The sequence below is a fragment of the Plectropomus leopardus genome, chromosome 18 (assembly GCF_026936395.1).
Source record: "Plectropomus leopardus strain MGB_pleo_1.0 chromosome 18, ASM2693639v1, whole genome shotgun sequence".
NCBI lineage: Eukaryota > Metazoa > Chordata > Actinopteri > Perciformes > Serranidae > Plectropomus > Plectropomus leopardus.
In genome coordinates this window covers 19,633,566-19,654,583 of record NC_142193.1, presented here as the reverse complement: position 1 = coordinate 19,654,583, position 21,018 = coordinate 19,633,566, and the positions used below count along the sequence as shown (strand labels likewise).

Genomic DNA, 21,018 nt, shown 5'->3' with positions numbered 1-21,018 from the left:
ACACTGTCCTGTCAATAAAAGGCAATAAAAGCCCCAAAAAATAATCTTAAAAAAAGCTGCAGCCACATCAACATGCAATCTAGTGTTTTTTTTCTCCAATCTAAACATTATTGACACAGTAGCTTCAATAAAGTGAATTAATTATTAATATTTACTTATTTGGTCCACTTTAAAATTCACTTAAAAAAAAAGTAAAAGAAGGATTCAAAGAACAAATGTGTAAGATATGGACTGGTTCACCAAGTAACAAAAGAATTAATAAATAAATAAATATGTTTTTCTGCGTAGTAGTTTTGAAACACAGAGTAAAGTAACTCACTAAAAGCCCAGAGAGGCTGACCTGAATCTGGTGCTGGATTTGCAGAATACTCTGGGGATGTGTGCTGGTTGAGCATCTACTGCCTCTCTACAGACCAATTTTTCTCTGAATGTGCTCACTAAATGGGTTACACCTGTGATAAAGGAAGAGAGCACTTCATGTGAACTCACCAAGGAGGAGCAAAAGGGGCAAAAGGAGCAGGAGCAGCCTCCAGAGTTTGGGAAGGCATCTGAAACACAAAGTCGCACAGTGTTCAGAAAAACACAACTGGCAGAGCATGTGCCGCTAATTCTAAAAAACACAAAATGATTCAAACTATTAAAACTCTTCAAAAGAAAACAGACACTGTTGAATTATTTATCAAAATGCAGTAATTCAAGACACAAGGTAAATCATTACAACACCATTGCTGTCATAGCTCTAAAAATTTGGTTGTTTTTAAAAACAAAAAATGGTGTAATACATTTATAAATTTTAAAATGACGGGTTTGTTTTCATTTAAATATTCGAGTTACCTCTTCTTGAGAAGCAGTGACAACCGCTCTTGTAAAAGCACTCATTAAATCTTAATGATTAAGCAGGAAATCATACATTTTGAACATTTAAACCTGAAATAAAATATTTTTTTTTGCATTTTAGAGACAACTGAACAATGAAATATCACCTCATAAAGTTCGTACGATGAATTTGTTAGCAAACAGCTGTTTATTTAAAAACAAAAGCAAATTCCCTGTAAGTAAAAAACCTGATTGGCAATAAATCCTTTCTCTGATTCTGCTGATGTAAGCCAATTTGACAGAACATGTCATAACAAAAAACACCCGTTCAGCCAGGTTGCATAGAAACAAACCGGTTTAAGCTGATACAAAACTAAAAATCAATCCAGTTTTAGCCGTAACACCTTTCACATTGTTTGCACAGTAATTTGATATATTGTTATTATAAAAATACAAAAATATAGCTGCCCTAATATTTTTGAAACACTTAGCTGTTGCAAAAAATCTGACACTCTCACTTTTATTGCAACACCGGAAGGTTCAGAAAGATAAATGGGGGGAACTGGGCTCTTACCGTGTCAGAAAGAAGACATTGAGGAGAGACATGAGAGACACCAGCTGGTACCATCCTGTTGCAAGAAACCACAGAAGTCCCCTGCCTGCCTTCACTGGGCAGATTGAATAAATATATATATTAAAAAAAGCACATACCAACAGAGATTGAGAGTGCAATGTGACCATGTTGCCAAATAAAGAAGAAGAGCAGATGTATAGAGGATGACAAAAAAGTGCCACCAACCTGGAGCTGCCAGAAGCATCCAGAGCAGTGAGAGCAGCCTCTGCACCACCGTCCCAACCCCTGATCCCAACGCTTTGCCCACTCTCACCACGCAGTAACCTGGCTGAAGGAGGCAGTGACCTGGAAGACACAATATGAAAGAGAGAACATTTTAAATTGAGCGAGTGTGGCAGGAGTGGTCCACACCTACAAATAGGCTGAGTTACAGACTTATCTGTACTAAACATATCCTTGTTAAAGTATATCTACAGGCTCTCATTAGCAAAAATGAAGTGCTGGTTAACCTGTGTAAGCTAGGACGCTCCACAGTGCCCCCACCAGGCGTCGGGGCCTGGAGGACTGTGTGAGGAGGACGGTGTGTGTCTCTGAATGCTGCTTCCCTTTACAGTCATCACCTGTGTATGCCGAAATGATGGACGACAGGCAAACAGAAAACACAAAAAAAAAGCATGTGTGAATGAATGACATTAAGATGACTTGCAAGCAAAAAAAAAAACAACACTATAACACAATTCTGCAAATAACCAAAGCAACAGGAAAATGAATTAGTAAGAAAAAATCAAATGAATAAAATAAAAAGAAAATCCAAAGAGGGCACTGGCATGCATGTTGCACAATATGTGATAAATTGTATGTGATGACAATATGAACAGCTCAACACATCAGTGTCATTTACACTGGTGACAGGACTTCTGGAAATGTCTGATTTTGTCCCCTTCAGTCTTTTAATGCACAATATGTTGAATATGTTCTGTAAAATAGCTTGCACCAAGAAATGTTAACTAACGAATGAAAATACTTCGAGAAAGGTTCATTTGTAAACTAAGAATAGACACAATGCAATGTAAATAAATATAAAACAAATGTGCATTGTCCAAAAAAGTAATATAAGCTAAAAAAAAAGACTACAGATTCCAAAATGTCCCAAAAACCTGTATGTACCAATCAGTAACTCTTAACACATTCTTTCCCAATTTCTCTTTCTGTGAAAATGACAACACGATAAGCTGTTAAAGTCCAGAGGTTTATAACTCTGAGGGAAGAAACAGGCAGTGCAGTAACAGAATCTTGATTGATATTTGATCAGTGATTCCTAATTTGACAGCTTGACTGCACTTCAGAAGCAGTGACTGACAGCTGCGTTAGAGACTCCTCGGCTCTGATTGGCTGTTTTCGTTAACTTGCAGTACGGCCAGTAAAAGCTCTACAAAGCAATAGACTCGGCAGAGGAGGGATAGATTATCTGTCTCATTTAGTTCTGTGTGAATATAGCGACAATTTCAGTAAATGTGACAAAGGTTATTTTAAAAGTTACTAACTTTACCTCTATTATCTGCTTTTATACTATTATTTATACTGCATATAGAAGTGCAAAATAAAAACTAAACTCACCTAAACAGGCTGTTAACCTTAATGTTTATTAACGCCTGGAATAATGATCAATTATGTCAAGATTTGGTGTGACATTTGTCGCTTGAAACAGGTTTGGAGGACTAACATGACTGAAAGAGAAGTATCTGCAGGTCACAACGGTCAACAGGCTGCTGAGTAGTTAAAGCAGTTCACACAACCTCTGCTCATGGGTCCTAACACAGGTCACGCATATCATTAACTCTGTCAATCACAGCTTTTTTCACAAGAAAACATGTGTGTGTGTGTGTGTGTTTTGGGTTTCTGCTTACACAGGGAACCATTGAGATTAAGATGTGAGGCATCTTCAGTCACCAGATCCTTCACATTCATGCTTCCACAGAAACTTGAGTGAGCTGCAACATACATACAACATATTTATTTACATCACAAAAACCACATTGCGTGAGAAAGATGTAACGAGACGAACAATGGAGAAAGACGAAGAAGAGCAAATGCACATGTGGCCATTGTGACGGCAGAAGAGCTCGATGTCATCATGAGGGAAATGAGAATAGAGGTGAGAACAGTTCAGAAGAGACACGGCGACAACTGCTGGAAACAAGAATAAAGAAATGAGTCGATGAAATTCTTCTGCAGCTGTGAAGGAACCAGCTTAAAGCAGGAGTATACGAGAAATAAATCTGACCTTGTACACAATGAGCATTGCAGAATTATTCATGTGGTGGAAATAAGGCTGAGTTTCTAGTTCTGCTTGAGAGTTCATTTAAGTGCACATCTTCTCACAAACCTCGAGAGGGATTAACACACATTTTCACGAATACATTTTCATGACTTTGAGGCAAATTTTTAAGATCATACATTCTCTGAAACATCGATACTCCTCGTCAGTTCTTTTTAATTACTACATTGTAGATTTTGTAAAAAAGTATTGTTTTTAAAAAAAAGTGAATTGAGAAGAGGATTAGAGCTTATCATTTAAATATAATTTAGGGGCTGATCGTTATTTATGAGAGGGCAGGTGGTGGTGCAAAAAGGGAGGCAGGTCATAATTTTCTAAGCATTAAGGAGGGAATTATGTCTTTTATTTTGGCTTTATGGGAATACAACTTAAAATGGCTGCATTTTGTATCTATTTTTAAAGAAAACATGTTTCAAAACCTGAATGTGTTCTCTTAAATTTTTTATTTTAAAATAAAAAAAAATAATTAATTAATTAATTAAAATTAATTAATTAAAATTAATATTTTTGGAGATTTTTAAAGAAAAACATTTGGCAATTTATTATTATTTTCATTGGATTATCAAATTCCCAATGATCCTTGATCACATCACATCTTATTATACAGTTTTGTAAAACAAAATTTCATGACTTCTACAACTTTCGGGGTGTATATACTTTTCCAAAACTTTCCCAAGCCTGGAAATTTCTATTTGCAAATTTCATGACTTTTCCAGGTTTTCACGACTGTACAAACCCTGTCGTGAACTAAAAATGCAACTCATCACATGATAGTTTTTTCTGAATTTAAGCAGTGGTGTTTTGGGGGAATGTACAGTTTTAATTTTGTTTCTTGTATACTTCCTCCTTCAGAAATAGAAAGCAACAGTATGAAAGTGAACACTGGATGGAGTGAGGAAGAAACACAGATAAGAAAAAGATTCTTCAAGTCAATGCAACTACATGTTTAAACTAACATGAGGCTTCTTACTCCTTAAACAAAAGAAGTAGGAGAGAAAGGAGAGAAATTATGACAAAAAGTCTATTAATAGAGGAGCAGCAGAGGAGGTCAGGAGCTGTGATCCTTAACCTTTGCCCCTTTGTAGTTATGGCTGGTACCTTGTCCTTCATAGCCATTAGCCCTGTTGCCCATCATCCTGTGGAGAGTGCTCTGCTTAAACAGCCACAGTTGGGACAAACTGGAGGACACTGCTTGTCTCATCGAGTCCGAAAATGACGCAAGGACACCTGGTGACACACCCGCCATGTACAATCACTGTTAGTCAAAACGCAAAGTCGAGGCATGGCTAGAGACACTGAATTTGCAAATAAAAATGGGTGATAGGATGAAGCGGGGAGTGAAGTGGAAAGTGGAATAATCCCCTGAAGATACCCTGACAGGAAAATGACAGGAAGCTATGAAAAGCCCAATAAGAGGATGTTTTTAAGGTTACATATCCGGGCTCAATCCAACAACTGCACATTCTACCATGTTTGCAATCAAAACTTTCACTTATACGAATGAAAACTCACTCTCTGTAGTGACAAGTCCACTGTGTGCTGGAAGTTTCAGGTTACTTGTTAAAGTTTGCTACCGCGTTGATATGCATTTCCTGTACTAGACAGTGACTGGCTTTCGTATTATTGATGTATTTAATCCAGCTCTCCTGGGGACATTTGAATCTCTTTGAATACATCTTTAAATGGGGGAGGTCTTTAAGAGGGATGATGAGAAGCCTACCAAAACAGAAAGTTGAGATTTCAAATTAGCTGCAAAAAAGAAATGAGCCTTAAATCTGTCATTTTTTCCTGAAAAATCACTGAAAATCTCAATTTGAGTCGAGAGACTCGGGAAAAATTTCCACCGCAGAAGAAAAAAGAATGATGGGTAATGGATGAAGAGCAAAGAACGTCTCTTGTGGTATACCTTTTTCTTGAGGGCTCTTGGCCCTTGAACCCAGCCAGAGCACATTGTTGAAGAGCACGGTGACTAAGGACACTATGGGGGCCAGGGCTCGTTTGCTGTAGCGCATACATGTGTTAGACATAGACGCCAGGACACCTGGAGAGAAACACCGCTACCAATTATACTCTCATTATTACAACATTATGGCGATTTCACTATCCAGCTCCAATAATTTTAACATTTAGGAGGACAAATGTGAGAGTAGCACTCAGTGTTTCAAATATGACATTTTAGTCCAACTCAACAGTTCAACTCACCTGTTTTGTTCCTTCGACTCCTATCTCTAGAGTATATGCTTGTGAAAGGTGACGAGGAGGAGGAAGAGAGGGCGTCCAAGGAAGCTTCTGCTGCCTGAGATGATGATGATGACGAAGATAATGATGTTGACGAACGTGTGATAGAGGAGTCCATCTTTTGAGAGTGAAAAGAGCAGTCTTTGCAGATGTAACCGTTGGCGAGCGAGGTGTGGGACTTTGACGCACTGGCGTCACCGTTGACACTTGATGAACTGTGGTCTTTGCTGGTGCTCCTCTCTGAGAGAACAGTATGCACATGGAAAAATTAAACTTAATGAATTAAAAATACACAAAAAATGTGAATTCGTAAGTTTTAGTAAAGACGAGCAATTATGCTTGTGCTTTATTTCTTACATAGTGCAACAGCAAATACCCGCTGTGGTGAAGGAAGATCAGTTCATAGTAGTGTAGAGCTCATCTTACTTATTTTATATACTGTTAGTTTAATTTACTATATAACAATGTACTTTAATTTGCATGCACAATAGTGCACTTTGAAATGTGATTAAGTGAAAGCATGAAGTAGTATGCAATTAAAATGCTTTAAGTACTCAGAGACTCAGAAATGTATTTTAATACAGTACCCGAGTAAATGTACTTTTCACAATTTAATACCTTTCATACACAGCTTTAGGAATGCAGCTTTTACAAGGGTTGGGTAATGAACTCTGTACTTTTAAGGGTACCGACTGAATTACGGCAGTACTGCCGCGTACCATTTCGTGTTAAATCCATTGGTACCAAATGTCGGTAACTGAGGGCACATCTCACTGTGAACACTGGGGTGAAAGTGCTGCGAGGTGCCCCAAAGCAGGCCAGACCAGCTGGCCTAAACTGCCACTGCAGCACTGATCTGCTGCTTGTGTTCCATATTATTTGCATTCATTCATTAATAGTTAAAGACATGAGATCACAGTTAAGCAATCATCTCTCACACTAAACATGTTCAAAATATTGATCTAAAAGATTAACCTGTAACTAGTATTCATCATTTCTTTTATCCTGATGACTTTTTGGATCTATGGTACCTGATTTTCCCATGCAGATCTAAAATTAAATGTTCTCGTGATTTACTGCACTCTTAAGTAATTACTATCTTGCTACTAAATAAGAGTATTGAGGGTATATTATAAATAATTGTCGGAAGTATATCTTTAGAACCAGATAATAACCAGGTTTCTAAAACTTCAAAATGAGATTATTTCCAAATTTTCAGGGGTGAACTTAAGTTGCATATACTGCATAGAGGAATTCAATAAAAAAAAATTAAAAAAAGCTCAAATAATATCTAAATTTTGCAAAAGCATAATGGGTCAAAATTTTCAACAACTGACCCCAGTGTCCGTCCCCAGAAGTCGACGTGGTGGTTGTGGTTGTGGTGATGGTGCGTTGTCTCAGGTAGGGCTGGTCCAGGATGGAGGTGAGCTGAGAAGCATCAGACGCTGTGTTGCTTTCCTGAATGACGCTGCTGTGAAGTGGGGTATTGGCAGCTGAGAAGGAGAGGGTTTTCCTCGGTGTGCCAGCTTGGCCCAAGGATAAAGACAAGGGGGTGGAACTGGACTGCTGCTTTTTGCTGCGCAGTGTCCTGGGAGAGAACAGACAAAAAACATAGGGTATTGACAGAGGTCAATACAGTACTACCTACCTACAGCACTTAAGTGTGCGCTCACAGTACGAATGTCACAAGAGCAACCTCCTCAGTTCCAAAACAATGCCGAAATTCAAAAAATGTGACAGTTCTTGGTTTTCTTAATACAGGTACAGAGGATGTCATTCTTCCAGACCTGACGGGGCAGCATCAAGGCGACAAGTGTCTAGTCTGCAAATAAAATGCCATATGAAGAAGAATGACACCTACCAGCGACAGCTCTGCTTTGACTCAATGAAAAGAAAACCTCTTTTTCCTGAGGCCAGTGTATTTTGTTAACTTTGCAATGGATGCAGCGCTTTTTTTTTTGTAACTATTCAACAACTGCAGCAGTGTGACAAGGCCCAGAGTATCTATTCTGTGCTGAATGCTGCAATGCTACATTTTTTCCCCCTTGTCTTCAAGAGCTAAAAATGGTAAACGTGCTCGTCACTGTCACTTTTTACAAAGCCATGCAGCCCCACAGAGAAGGGGTGGGGTAATAATCACAAAGATCAACTGTCCCATCTTACATGCACAAGTGCTGAAGACCAACAACAATAAATGTAAATATACTGTAGGCTGTTTGTAAACATGGAATCTCATGGATCAAGATAAACTAATACTTTGCCTGTTTTTTTTTTTTTGTTTTTTTTTTAAACCATGGTATCCGATTGGGTATCCAAAATAGTGGATTTTCACTTGTACTGGTATCTCGACATACAACAGCTGACAAATTTAAATAGAAAATTATTAATATTTATATAAATATTTTATTTTTCACTCCTTCCTTAATATTACCACCCAGATGTTTTCCCCAGAAACATGTATTACTTTATTATTACAATCATTTTTCAAACCTCACACAATCACACAATAGACACATTAAACAAAGATATTATTATTAGAACTATTAAGACTATTATTTCATCCTTTTTTCCTGTTGTTTGTTATATTCTATATGTGTCATGTTAAGTTCTCCATCAGTGACTTTAAAAAAGGTATAGATTCCTTAAAAAAAAATATTTCAGGCAGAGAACTTCAAAATAATTTGTGCTGTGTCACTCTTAGCAGAGCTACATGCTGCCCCCTTGATTAATGTCTTTATTAGTTGTGTGGGAGCATTAGTATCCATTGCTCTTCTTACCGTGTCTCTCTCCTGGTGCTGCTGGTGTAGCTGCTGCTGTTGTTGTAGTTCTGGGAGTAATCAGCCAGGCTCTCGTTGCCATAGTGACCGGCACTGGTCTGCAGACGCAGGCTCCGCCGTGACATCCTGGGCGACTCGTACACAGCGGCAATCTGGTGCTCCTTTTCAAAATCCAACGCTGCTGTGGAGTAGCTGGAGCTGAGAGAGACAGAAGAGAGGAGTGGAGCAGAAAGAGCGGGAAAATGGGGAAAAAAAAGAAAAGGACAAAAAATAGGTTAGATGAAAAGAAGTATTGCATGACAGTTAATCACAGGGAGGGAAGTTTCTAAAGTCTGCTGCATGGAAATTCATTTGGAGACAACAAACAGGCCTCAAGCGACTCCAACCTCAAATCAATACTGCACAGGGATATCCTGCACGTCTCCTGATGTGTGTGTCATCTTCAGAGAGGCTTTCTTTCAAACAAAACAAACAAAACATGGGAACAGACAGTCCGCTTAGAGAACTGTTGTTTCCTGCAACTGGCAGTGGGCCTAACAGGAAGTGACTCACTCACAAGGGAGGGAGAAAAAAGGACAAAAGAATATTGTATTTCTGAAAGTCCCATTGGAGAAATGCGGCAGATAAACAGCCCAAAGTATGCAAGAAAGCTGAATACAAACCTACTCCACTCAATGCAATCCAGAGCAAACCATAAGTGGAAACACACCACGAATGTTGTAAATTTTGACTTTGCCATGCCTTGTGCAGCTGTGAGTCACAGGGCCACACCCACCTGGCAGAGTGGACAGGCGGAGTTAAGGCCAACAATCAGACATGACTAACAGGCAACAGGGCAGCAGTTGCGAAATTCAGTGGAACCATTATAAAAACTATTTCTGTAGCCCTCTTGGCCGCTGTAAAATAAGAAAAAAAAAACAATGCTGAAAAAAACCAACCATGCCACAGTGCTACAGCAGGTAACACTTTTCAGGCAACATGAAATCAATTATCTAACTTTTTTACGCCTGGATCAACATCATTTTCATGTGCTGCATTCAGATTCCTTTCACTAGCATTTTTATCTGTGAAACCTATGAAAACTTTTTTTTCCAGAAACACAGGAAAAATCACAATGAGAAACTTGCAACTAGTCACATGAGTTAAAAGCTGTTTATAAAATAATCAATGCAATGCATCACGCCGAGGAACTACTTAGTATTACCTCGATCAGCTAGGTCAGGCAGAGCTACTCCAAAGACATGCAAGCATGGTCAAATGAAAAGGTGGAGCAACGCTCTTTATCAGTCACTGGAGGACAGAGAATAAACTTCCTGTGAGACACTCAAAAAAGAGTAACCTTCCCTGTATAAACAAAAACTGCCGGACACAAGCACAGAGTGTCCGTCAGTGGCTGTTGCACAGCAGCAGTGAGTATATCAGGGCAGAGTCATGCACACTGGACAAACTGTACACTAAGCAGTATCAGCAGTGTGTACGTGCATGTGTACAGTGCATGCCGGGCCCTCCCTCTGCCTCCAAACCCTGAAGATTACACATCAAGAGCCAATTATGTGCTTTCGTCTTTGCTCTGCCTCCTGCTCCAACTGGCTTTTTTCTTAAAACATGACCAGGGTAGCACCTCTCCCTCTGTACCTTGCTGATCTAACATGGACCAGAGCTAGCTTCTACAGTGTTAAGCATTCGCTAAGAGGAATGACTGTAAGTACTGTTTTGGACCAGAGTCCTTGTTTACATGTGCGTTTCTGTGGAATATCTACTTTTTAACTAAAAGAACAACACTATCTCTACTTTTTTTTAACACCCGCAGACTCATCAACTTTTCTTTTTGGTACAATCCTCTTCTGATGTCAACCCACAGCGTGTGGTGAGCATGTGTAAAAATTGAAAGTCATACAAAGAGGTACATTGATTTAAATCTACGCTCTTTCTCTGCGCTCCTTCACTTCGAGTGTCTGCATGTGTGTCAGTGTTTTACACACCGCCCTCCTGGGATTTCCCGGTCACATACCGATGAAAAAATCTCTCCCAGGAGGAATGTAAGCAGTACGGCATTATATATCAATGACACTGCTGAGCTGTGATCCACTTTATTAACAGACACCGAATTTTAATTAGTGCACAATTGAAAATATCCAGCAATACTAAACTTCAAATCAACAGTCTAAAATATGATGCAGATACATTTGTAACTATGTATTACACTGCCAGTGATACCAGAACAGGAGGTCATGCAAGGACAGCTGAGCAGAGAGGTGAGAAACAGTCACGGAGGCTCCCTGCAGTAAAGAGCACATGAGGACTGTGGAGGGGAAACTCTCAGCTACGGTCTACATGAACACAGGTGGATCATCTTTCCATCACATCTACATCACTGCTTCTGATCCAAATTTAAAATTAAAATCTGGGAAAACAGCAGTGTGAAAGTGCAGAGTTCGTTTTGTGTTTGCTTTAAACGCAGAGTTTCAAACTTTGAAGATAATAATATTCATTCAAGGGGACCAAATGAGCACTTCATGACAAAATTTTTAACACACCCCACGGCAGCTACGACAGCCAAGGCGCCAGGAGAAAATAACTGCATTGTACGTTTCCACAAACCTCAGTTACATTACATTTGTACATTTCATACCAAGCATAGGTGACTTAGTTCTGATCACTTGTATGAGCTAACTTGAGGTGATTGGGAGGTCGAGGGGATGGTGAATGGTGTGACAACTTGGCACAACATCTGGCATGCTGCAGACCACAGAGCAAGACAACAACAAACAATAACACTGGTTATTTTTTAAGGAGCTATCACTGTATTCCAGTGGGCATTGTGCCACAAAAATAGAGCTGAAATTATCACACGTTGGGGAGGATGAATGGCGTGACACCTAAGTGGGACAGCTGCCAAACTGTAAACTGATGTTTGAGATGAACAAGTGAAAAAAAACATTTTTTTTCTTTTTTTTAAGGAGAGCCAGTTGCTGTTTTTTCAGCAGGGATTGTGCCACCAAAACCAGGTATTTTAAGGCATAATATGACCTTTCTTCTGACCATAATGAAGAGTTTTTTTGTGCCTAAACATGATCATGTGTTAACCGGAGAATTGTTGAAATGCATGTTTGGTAGTTTAATTTGTAGCAAAACACATTTTATATATTTTTATGTTTTTTCTGCAAAAATCTTAATTTGTAAAGCAACTAAAGCTGTCAGTAAAGTAGTAGAAGTAAAAAGTACAATATTCCCTTTGAAATGTAGTGGGGTAGAAGTATAAAGTAGCATGTAAAGTACCTTGAATTCATTCTTAAGTACAGTAAAAATTCATACTTATGTACAAATGTACATATTCGTGGTAAAAAGTATAATGCCAATATTTTTTGGATAAGCTGCATACAGTTGCAGAGTTCCTAAAGTGAGCAAAGCTTGCTTTCAGGTTATATCCTGAGCCCAAAAAAACCTGACTGTAGTATGTCTTCATAACGCACACATGCACCGTAGTTTATCAGAGCATGATGGTTCCTGTATTGTTACTGACTGAGTGCCTGGGGCGTTGAAGCCCTGTGCAGGGCTGGGCAGGGTGTGTGTGAGAAAGAAAACACACTTGTATGTCTCTGTAGCCTACCGCCAGGCACAATCATTAATGTAACCTTCAGCTCTCCCTGGCAGTTCTTGAACAGAGTCACAGAGATCTTTATTTGAACAACAAAACCACCTATAAACCTGTCCGGATCGCACAAAATTAGTGTGTGCGTCTCCCTGCGGTGCCGGAGATCACAACCTCCTTAAACAAACTATAACAATGTTTAACACTTAACGGCTGTTCAGATCCCAGCCTTTCTCATCAGAAGCTGTAAACAATGTTTAATTAGTTTGCAAACTCTTTTCTGTTGTTCTGGGTATCCAAACTGATCTGTGTGCCGCTCTCTCTCTCCCAGGCGGCTCCCACGGCCCACACCAGTGATAAAAATAGAGACGGACACTGTGCTTTCAGAAGTGAGTGGAGAAGACACAGATGAAGAGACAGACATACAGTATGGAGGAAAAAGACACTTCAATCCTGACATTCAGCTTCCTGGAATCTCTCCTTGCATAACACTAACACTTTGATACTCTTCCCACACTCAGTGGGCACAGCCGACTTTCTTACAACACACAACTACACAAAGCAGATCTAGTAGGATTCTACATTTTCAGTAGCTTATGTTTTGCTCTTTTTTTGCTATTTAGCACATATTATTATGCGCAGCTACATGAGCAGGAGTTTAACGTTGGTGGGAATCAGAGGATAATGCAGATGATACAACACTCACATAATGGACTCACATTAAGTTGCCAGCAACTGAGATCCAAGGATACTTCAAACTTCAAAACAAACTAAATATTAAATAAAAAGCTGGAAAATTATTGGCTGATTAATCTATTATGTTAGTTTCCTTTGTTAGTATTCTATGACAATATTGGATTTTTTGCTGATATCCAATGTGCCGATATATTACAACTCATTTGGCTGATAACTGATACCAATATCGAAATATCCATGTTTTCCCCCTTAGGTTTCCTCTGTCAGTAAAAAAAATAACATCATATTATGCATACTCTTATTGTGATGGCCCACCAGCAGACAGAGACATCAAATGCAGTGCAATGTAGGTAATAGTCATTCATTGTGCAAAATATGAAAAATATTTCTGATTCAGGGTTGCTGTTTTACGGAAGCCCTAAGCGGACGTGTTTTTTTTTTTTTTTTTTACAAGCCGTTTTCTCGATATAACGAGATATTATCTCGTTATAACAAGATATTATCTCGTTATCTCGAGAAAACGGAGTTTGTTTTCCTGAGATATTATCTCGTTATCTCGTTAAAACGAACTTTGTTTTCCCGAGATATTAAGTCGTTATCTCGAGAAAACAAACTTTGTTTTTTGGTTTGTTTTTTTTAACTTTATTGAATGAACGTCAGAAGAAGAAGTGGCGGGTGGGTGATGTGACAGCAGGTGCCGTGCGGTGTTCAGCGCGGACAAATGCGTGCAGGTTCTCGCCCCTGCACGTACCAAAAAGCACCGGAGCAACAGTATAATAATCTAGTTATGATTACTGATGAATTTGGGTGATGTGTTCCTGTAATAATCATCTTACTTTGCGCATTTGTCCGCGCTGAACACGGCACCTGCTGTCACATCATCTACCCGCCACTTCTTCTTCTGACGTTCATTCAATAAAGTAAAAAAACAAAACAAAAAAAAAAAAACAAAGTTCGTTTTCTCGAGATAACGAGATAATATCTCGGGAAAACAAACTCCGTTTTCTCGAGATAACGAGATAATATCTCGGGAAAACAAACTCCGTTTTCTCGAGATAATATCTCGTTATATAGAGAAAACGGCTTGTAAAAAAAAAAAAACACGTCCGCTTAGGGCTTCCATACTGTTTTGTACATGTTCACTTTGCCAATAGAAAAATGTATATACCTTTTATAATATCTGCAGAAATCAGCAAGTTGGCCATTTCTGATATTTGGTTTTAAAGCCAAAATCTGCAGATGCCCATGACCTGCCCATACCATCGAGCATCTCTATAGTCAACTGAATAATTTCAGGTTTTGGACTGCTGGTCAGACAAAACAAGCATTTTAAAATTGGGCTCTGTGAAATTCTGACATTTTATAAATTAAAATAATTGTCAGTAAAATACTAGACAGATTGATCGATAATGAAAATAAGTGAAGTGCTCTACGAGCAGGTATCAAATCCCATTTGTGCTATTGGAATATGAAGAAAAATGGACTTTTCAAGGCTCATATGCACAATGGGAATGACATCAGATTTTCCAGACAGCCTGAGGATGGGTTAATCTGAATCTCAGTCGTTCATCCAGGTGAAGATGCAACATAATGAATGAGTTCACATCATTGTAAAAGTATCTGCCCGTGGGGTGAAAGCACCATTACTTCAGCGTCTACCCTTTACCGGCTCATCAGGAAATTGTAACCTGGAGACAACAAGAGACTCGACTTTTTATGGCTTTGTGGGGCTCAGAGCAGCTCCCAAAACAACAAAGACAAAACCAGCTTGCCATCATTTTTTTTTTTTCAGATTCAACAAGAGAGCCACAGAAGACAAATCCCTCCATGACAAAGAAAAAGTATCTCTAGTAACTTCACTTTTTGGTGAGTTTACACCTCCAGCACCATGTTTGGTTTGCTGCCACTAAAAGGGACTTGCCACCCACCCACCTTCTGCCTGCTTTGCATAGTGAATGCAAAAAAGTGAGCTCACGGTCCCATCACAAAGCATGCAGAGTGGACACAATGAGACATCAAGTCTACATGCAGGTACAGTGACCTAGTACATAACTATTTGCACAGCAGGTGTAGTTTACATTTGAACAGATCACCTTTCTGCTAATAACAGAAAAGCACAGAAACTGATCTTAATGGGACCTAATCTGCAGCTCCAGGATGAAAGTCTCTCTTTCTCTCTCACACACACTCACACACACACAGAGAGATTATAGAAATCACGTGGGTTGTAAATCTCAACTTCAAAACCACAAGTGCGGTTACAAAAGCCTTGTCGTATGCTTGCCAGAAAGCCTGTACCCTCACACCAGAAAAAAAAAAAAAAAAAGGTTTTACCAGACAAGGGGGCGTGTTGTTCCCAATGAAACCCCATGAGCAAAAACTGCCAATCAGCATTGCTGAAGAACGTTTGTTAGTTCATACCAGACTACTAGATTCTTGTCCTACCGTCTAACAGATTAAAAGATTAATACGACAAAATGTTATGCTGGCAAATGTAAACAGCCTGGAGTCAGACATCCGGTCTTTAAACACATTTGTAACATTTTCAACGAACGATTCTGAAACTGCCATCTCATAAAATGAAATTTGTTTGGTTGGCTCTATAATCCAATTTTATCTACATAAATGAGTTTTACTCCCTCCTCTCTGATGCACACGCAGAAGTAGTGTCTAAATTTGCCAACAACAAATAATTTTAGAGACTTCGGATGCTGTAATTGCACTGTTGCAATAAGTATTTTGTCACCCATTCCCAAAAATGTATTTAATTTATTCTCTACTACACAGTGGGACCATGCTGTGTTTACTATAATTATACTGCACTCATTTCCCCCCTAAAATTTAGCTGTGAGAGAAATGTGAGGCAAATACTAAATTCCCATTTCCTAAAACGGTTAAAAAAAAGTCTTTTCCCCTGAGGTTCTGAAGCCTATTTTTACCAGAGGCCAGGAACTGAGAGTCTGGGATGAGCAAAGAGCCTTCGAATTTCCATCCAACTATCTCTGGGTGGGCAGGATTTGGCACCACGATTAGGATCGTTCCAGCCCACCCTCACTTCCCCTCCCACTGAAACCACTTCTGCCCTGCTCTCTCTGTGGCGTCCTTCGCTTGCCATGTTATAGCACGATAGTGTGCCGTTTCATGTTGCTGCGGTTGCCACAGAGACCACTCCAAACAACTCCCTGGCTCATGTGATAAGTAGCAGAAGCTGGTAATGTAGCACTTCCAGAAGACAGATGCTGTAACACCAACGAACACAAGTCAGGTTGATACAGAACAGTAATGCTTGCAATGTCAAAAATACCTCTGCAAATGCTTTATGCATGCAAGGAGATGTGTTTTGCTTTCCAGTTTTTTTCAGAGATCTTTTCATTGTAGTGGTGTCAGTTTGAAAAGCAACAACAGTTATAGAAATGTAAAGAAAGAAATTAAAGTGTTGAGAATTGAAACCCTCAAAAAGGAGGAACTATAGCACAGGCCGACTCCAGCTGCTGTCATTAGTTTGGCTCTCGACCAGTGGTGCATGTACTGAAAAACACTCAGACCAGATGTCAGAGCAACTGTGACAGCAGCAGTGTGAACAACGCCTGTCCAACTGGCATCCATGAACCTCCTCTTGTAGAGCGTGACTTGCATGTGAGAGCATCTACTGTATTTTATGTGCTCTCTCAGATGCATGTTAAAATCAGTTTTAATGAAAATACTTTAAGGTATTTAACATTTAATGAGGACCTAACCACGAGGATTACAGATTGTAACAAGTTGAAACTTCTCCTGTTTATAATTCCTTTAGTGGTTACTGGTCAGGTTTATACTGGGAGCCCAATTATCTGCAGAGGTCTCTCAAAAATGAAATGAATCAGGTGATTAGTTTCACAAATTAGTGTTTCTGCAATGCTGTTTGACATGTCAGAGACATATGTTAACCTAGCCATCACTTTCATGTGATTATACACTAAAGTAAATAAAGTCATTATGTAATATTCCATTTCTGTCAATATATCCCTCTAAATCCTACACACTGGACCTTTAATTTGTGTCTTAATAAAATTGCAGTTTCAACCAGACTTAAACTTGAAAAAAACATCGGTTTTGGTTGTATTTCAAGGGATATTTGCAAGGATGGGAACTTGATTTTATAAATTTTCAACCTCTCAACAATTGAACATTTTTTTCATGAGTTATCTGCTGCTGCTGTTCCCAGACCGCTGAATCGTATGACTCTATCACTGCTGCTGTTTCCTACTGTCACAGTTCAGTTATCGCTTGTGAGGGAAAAAACACTCCAGCCAGAGGCCCCACTGACCCACTTCTACCATCATAAAATATAAAAAGGGTCTGTGTGAGTCCATACACAACACACATGCCTGCTTTCAGTGAGGAGGCGGGAACATTCAGTCTCTGTCGAGAGGTGGAACCGTTTTATGCTGAACTACAGAGTGTAAAGAACCACTGAACCACTTTCCAGCTGGGATGCAAATCATAAAGCATCGATGCTGTGCTTCTCTAAATTCTGGACCAATTTTGGCCGATAAAATTGTATCGTGTGTAAGTATTTGTGTGTAGAAGTATGGATAATGCAAAAAGAAATGAAGGAAAAATAATCTGATTACACATGAATTTCAGTGAGTATTTCTTCCAGTTTATAATAGATTGTTTTATCTGAATAGCTATACTATGGATTTTCTTCCCCCTTCTTACAAACTTTGTGTTATTATTATTAATAATAAACAAAAAAATCTAAATATTGTTTAAAATAAAGACAACTGCCTCAGAAATATTACACATTTTCAAAAGGAAGGGTTCAAATTTTTAAAAATGTAAGATCCAGGGGAAAAAACGGCTTCATTGCATATAAAATAATACACTTTAAATAGCATTTAAATGGAAGAAAAGCAAGATAACATGTATGTTATGATTATGATTGAAAAAAGAAGAACATCTTAAATTAGAGGCTTACTAAAGTTTTTTGCATTATTTAAGATCTGTGAATTGAAAGTTGGCTTTAAGACATTGCAGTTTTTTTTTTTGTTTTTTTTTTTTTAAATCACTCAGCAGACAATAACTTTTTTCATATCTTTAATATAGGGCTGCAACTTACAATTAGGCCTTTTTTCTTTGCCAGTTAATCTGTTGATGAGTTTCTCGATTCAGTGATTATTTATTTGGCCTTAAAAATTGTAAAATTGTGATCAGTGTTTCCCAGAGCCCAAGATGACTTCCTCTAATGTCTTGATTTTTTCCCCCCAGAACCTAAAGATATTCAGTTTACTGTCATAGAGTAAAGAAACCAGAAAATATTCACATTTAATAGGCTGGCATCAAAAAATGTTGTATTTTTTTCTTCAATTATCACATTAGTAGGCGATTCATTTAATAGTTGACAATGAATCGATTTATCATTGCAGCTCTACTTCAATATGATGCAGATATTAGTAAAAAGACAATTGTACTCTACTCAAATCACTGAGTAAAAAAGGAAAGTGAGAGCAACTGTGAGGAAGTGATAAAACATAGACACCTCCCGATTCACTAATAAAAAAAATCTTGGTTTCAATAATAAAGCTATTAATAAAAGTGTTTTCCTCATTGTATTTACAATACTAATTTAATAAACACAAGGTTGGTGATCCAAATTGTAATGGTCTCCCCCTGGTATGTGGACAGAAAAAGAATGTGATTGGCTGGCCTCCTCTCTCTCTTTCTCTCGGACTATTCAATGGCACAAAACTTGTCGCTGCCCTTTTGAGTTTTGACAACAGATGGGCCAACGGTTTCTGTCACCTGACTCTGTCCGTCTCTGCACGGCTCTCTTGTATTCACTGTCGGCCACAGACATATAAAGACACACTCTCAAGTCTGAGACTGATGGGTTCATACTGTTGAACTCTGAACAAGCAACAAATACAACATTCACTGACTGGCTGTTCTGCTGTTTACTTGGTTTAGACGCTGAGACTAGAATATATAACTGACTTCAGTAAGTTGATCTGTATTTCAGAAACTTTGTTTCTCAGAAGAGCTGAGAATCATTAGTCGTGCAGCTGCAGTACACTCAGGCTAATAAAAACCACAGATCTCCCAACTAGCTAGTCAAGAAGCATAAACTATTAGTCTAATCCTGGGATCAGGGCTACGGTTGTGACTGAGGTTCATTAATAGCTTCTCAGCTGACTGCAGTCAAAGGAACACGATTAGCTTGTTCCAGCCTTTGAGTCTACCTGGCAGATTCCAGCAATGAGTCAAACAAGCTTTTTTACATTTTATCGGGCTTTGCCTTAGTTTACAGTGTGACTCATAGGACTAGTTTTCACATTACTGAAAAGCGCAAGTGTGCAATAAAGCTGTCCTTACAGGGGTTACGTTTTTTTGAGGGGGGATGCACCGATTGTGAATTTCAGGGATGATACTGAAGTTTAAAATAACAATTTAGACGAAAGCCAATACAGATGGGTTTTTTGTCATTTTTTCCCCATCTGTGCCAGGCAAACAAAGAAATCTTCATTGTAAAAAAAAAATAATACGGAACTGTTATAAAGTAAATAAGCCCTTCATTACACTATCTTTAGATAAGCACAAATGTGATCATACACATTTCTGAAAACCTTTAAAATAACTTTATTTTGCATGAAACACACAATAACTGCTTCAAGTCTTTTTACTAAATATAAAAAGAATCATAATTCCCTCTCTAATATCTATTTTATATTGCTGTGAAAACAAGTTTCTCCACCAAACAACTGCATTTATTAAAGTTTCTCTACAAAAACTATATTTTAAAGGATTACATTTGAACACATCATGAGGAAGTTATAATATACCATTGCCCAATACTTATTTTTACAGAAGAGAGCTTGAACGCATCATAATGTAACTCAATGAAACCTCTGTGAGCAGTTATTTCTGACCACCAGCTACTAACAGTTAGGGTTAACTAGCTCTCCTTCTGAGGATGTAAACACAGATTTGTTGTTTACAACATAGCACTATTAGAAAAAAAAATAGGGTGCATCCTCTGACACATCAGTAGAGATTTTACTGTGTCCTTTTGTCCCAAAAACCTCCAGGGTAAGAACCTCAACTAGACGTTTTCTGTCGTTCCAGAGACGACAGGACGTTGTCAGATTAATATGACATAATAGAGGAACATCAGTCACTGCCATAGGTGAATATCATCTTATTTTCTGATAGGGTGATGGCAGTCAAAAAGGCAAATATCAGGCTATACCAATGTACGGCTGAGAAATTGGTGCATCCCAAATTTTTTTTGCCATTTGATTTGCCAATTATGTCATGATTCAACATCAGCACACCAGCTTTTCTAAATCAACACAAAAACACACAACAGGCAAATCCTCTCTGTGCATTAATGCCATACCCACAACCTATAAAAATATAAGAGCTGCTGATATCAAATTATATAGAATGCAACTTTCACCTAATGTGACTTATTATTGTTGATAATTTTACTGCTTAAAGAGACTGTGGCCTCAACTTGTTCAGCTGCACGGTAAGGAGTGCAGTTTGCACAATGTGCTCTGCATTTCTGCAAGACACAGCTGTAAGTCATGCAAATAACTCTTCAATCACCCAGAAGCAGAAAGTGAGTTAAACATGGGGCAAGGTGATATTTAACTTCCTGACCTACAAGCCCTTTCTCTGTACTGAGAGCCGCCACAGTGACAACAGTGACAGCGCTGAAGAAAACAGCATTCCTTCACATGCACAGACCTTCCTGGTGAAGTGTCAGCCACACCTACAGTATGAAGTGTGATGAGCAGCTCAAGAAACAATGCATGGATGAGAAGCGTAATGGGAGTGGTTGGTGTTACAGGAGTGGCATGTACTGTGTATCCAAAACTGGCAGTGCTGCCTTTAAAAAGCTGAAACAAAATTGTTGCTGGCACCTTGAATCTACAGTATAGTAAAAGTATATATAGAGATATCTAGGGTGAATGTTCTGTTTTTACCCTATGCGAGGCTCCCC

At 38.7% G+C, this 21,018-nt stretch overlaps 1 protein-coding gene and 1 long non-coding RNA gene across 10 annotated transcripts in view; one reads left to right on the top strand and one right to left on the bottom strand.

Annotated features, from left to right (window-relative positions):
* The window catches only part of sun1b (Sad1 and UNC84 domain containing 1b), a 37,773-nt gene that overhangs the window by 9,141 nt on the left and 7,614 nt on the right, over positions 1 to 21,018 (bottom strand). For 3 of the 8 annotated variants that reach the window (XM_042505627.2, XM_042505625.2, XM_042505624.2), the window contains 10 exons: positions 8,744 to 8,941; positions 7,304 to 7,554; positions 5,931 to 6,206; positions 5,635 to 5,769; positions 4,827 to 4,955; positions 3,298 to 3,381; positions 1,900 to 2,010; positions 1,616 to 1,735; positions 1,391 to 1,484; positions 490 to 548 (listed from right to left, as the gene is read on the bottom strand). In XM_042505627.2, the coding sequence (XP_042361561.2) occupies positions 490 to 548; positions 1,391 to 1,484; positions 1,616 to 1,735; positions 1,900 to 2,010; positions 3,298 to 3,381; positions 4,827 to 4,955; positions 5,635 to 5,769; positions 5,931 to 6,206; positions 7,304 to 7,554; positions 8,744 to 8,868 (1,384 nt within the window). In that variant the 5' untranslated portion in view covers positions 8,869 to 8,941. The remainder of the gene's footprint in view (positions 1 to 489; positions 549 to 1,390; positions 1,485 to 1,615; positions 1,736 to 1,899; positions 2,011 to 3,297; positions 3,382 to 4,826; positions 4,956 to 5,634; positions 5,770 to 5,930; positions 6,207 to 7,303; positions 7,555 to 8,743; positions 8,942 to 21,018) is intronic. The other 5 variants (XM_088091114.1, XM_042505626.2, XM_088091115.1 and 2 more) reach the window with 5 other exon arrangements.
* Positions 8,948 to 13,135, top strand: LOC148186480 (uncharacterized). 2 transcript variants are annotated; one of them, XR_015779665.1, is made up of 4 exons: positions 8,948 to 10,444; positions 10,554 to 10,610; positions 11,704 to 11,751; positions 12,667 to 13,135. It is a non-coding gene; the product is annotated as an uncharacterized LOC148186480 (long non-coding RNA). The 2 variants fall into 2 exon arrangements; XR_015779664.1 differs by having other exon boundaries at positions 10,554 to 11,751.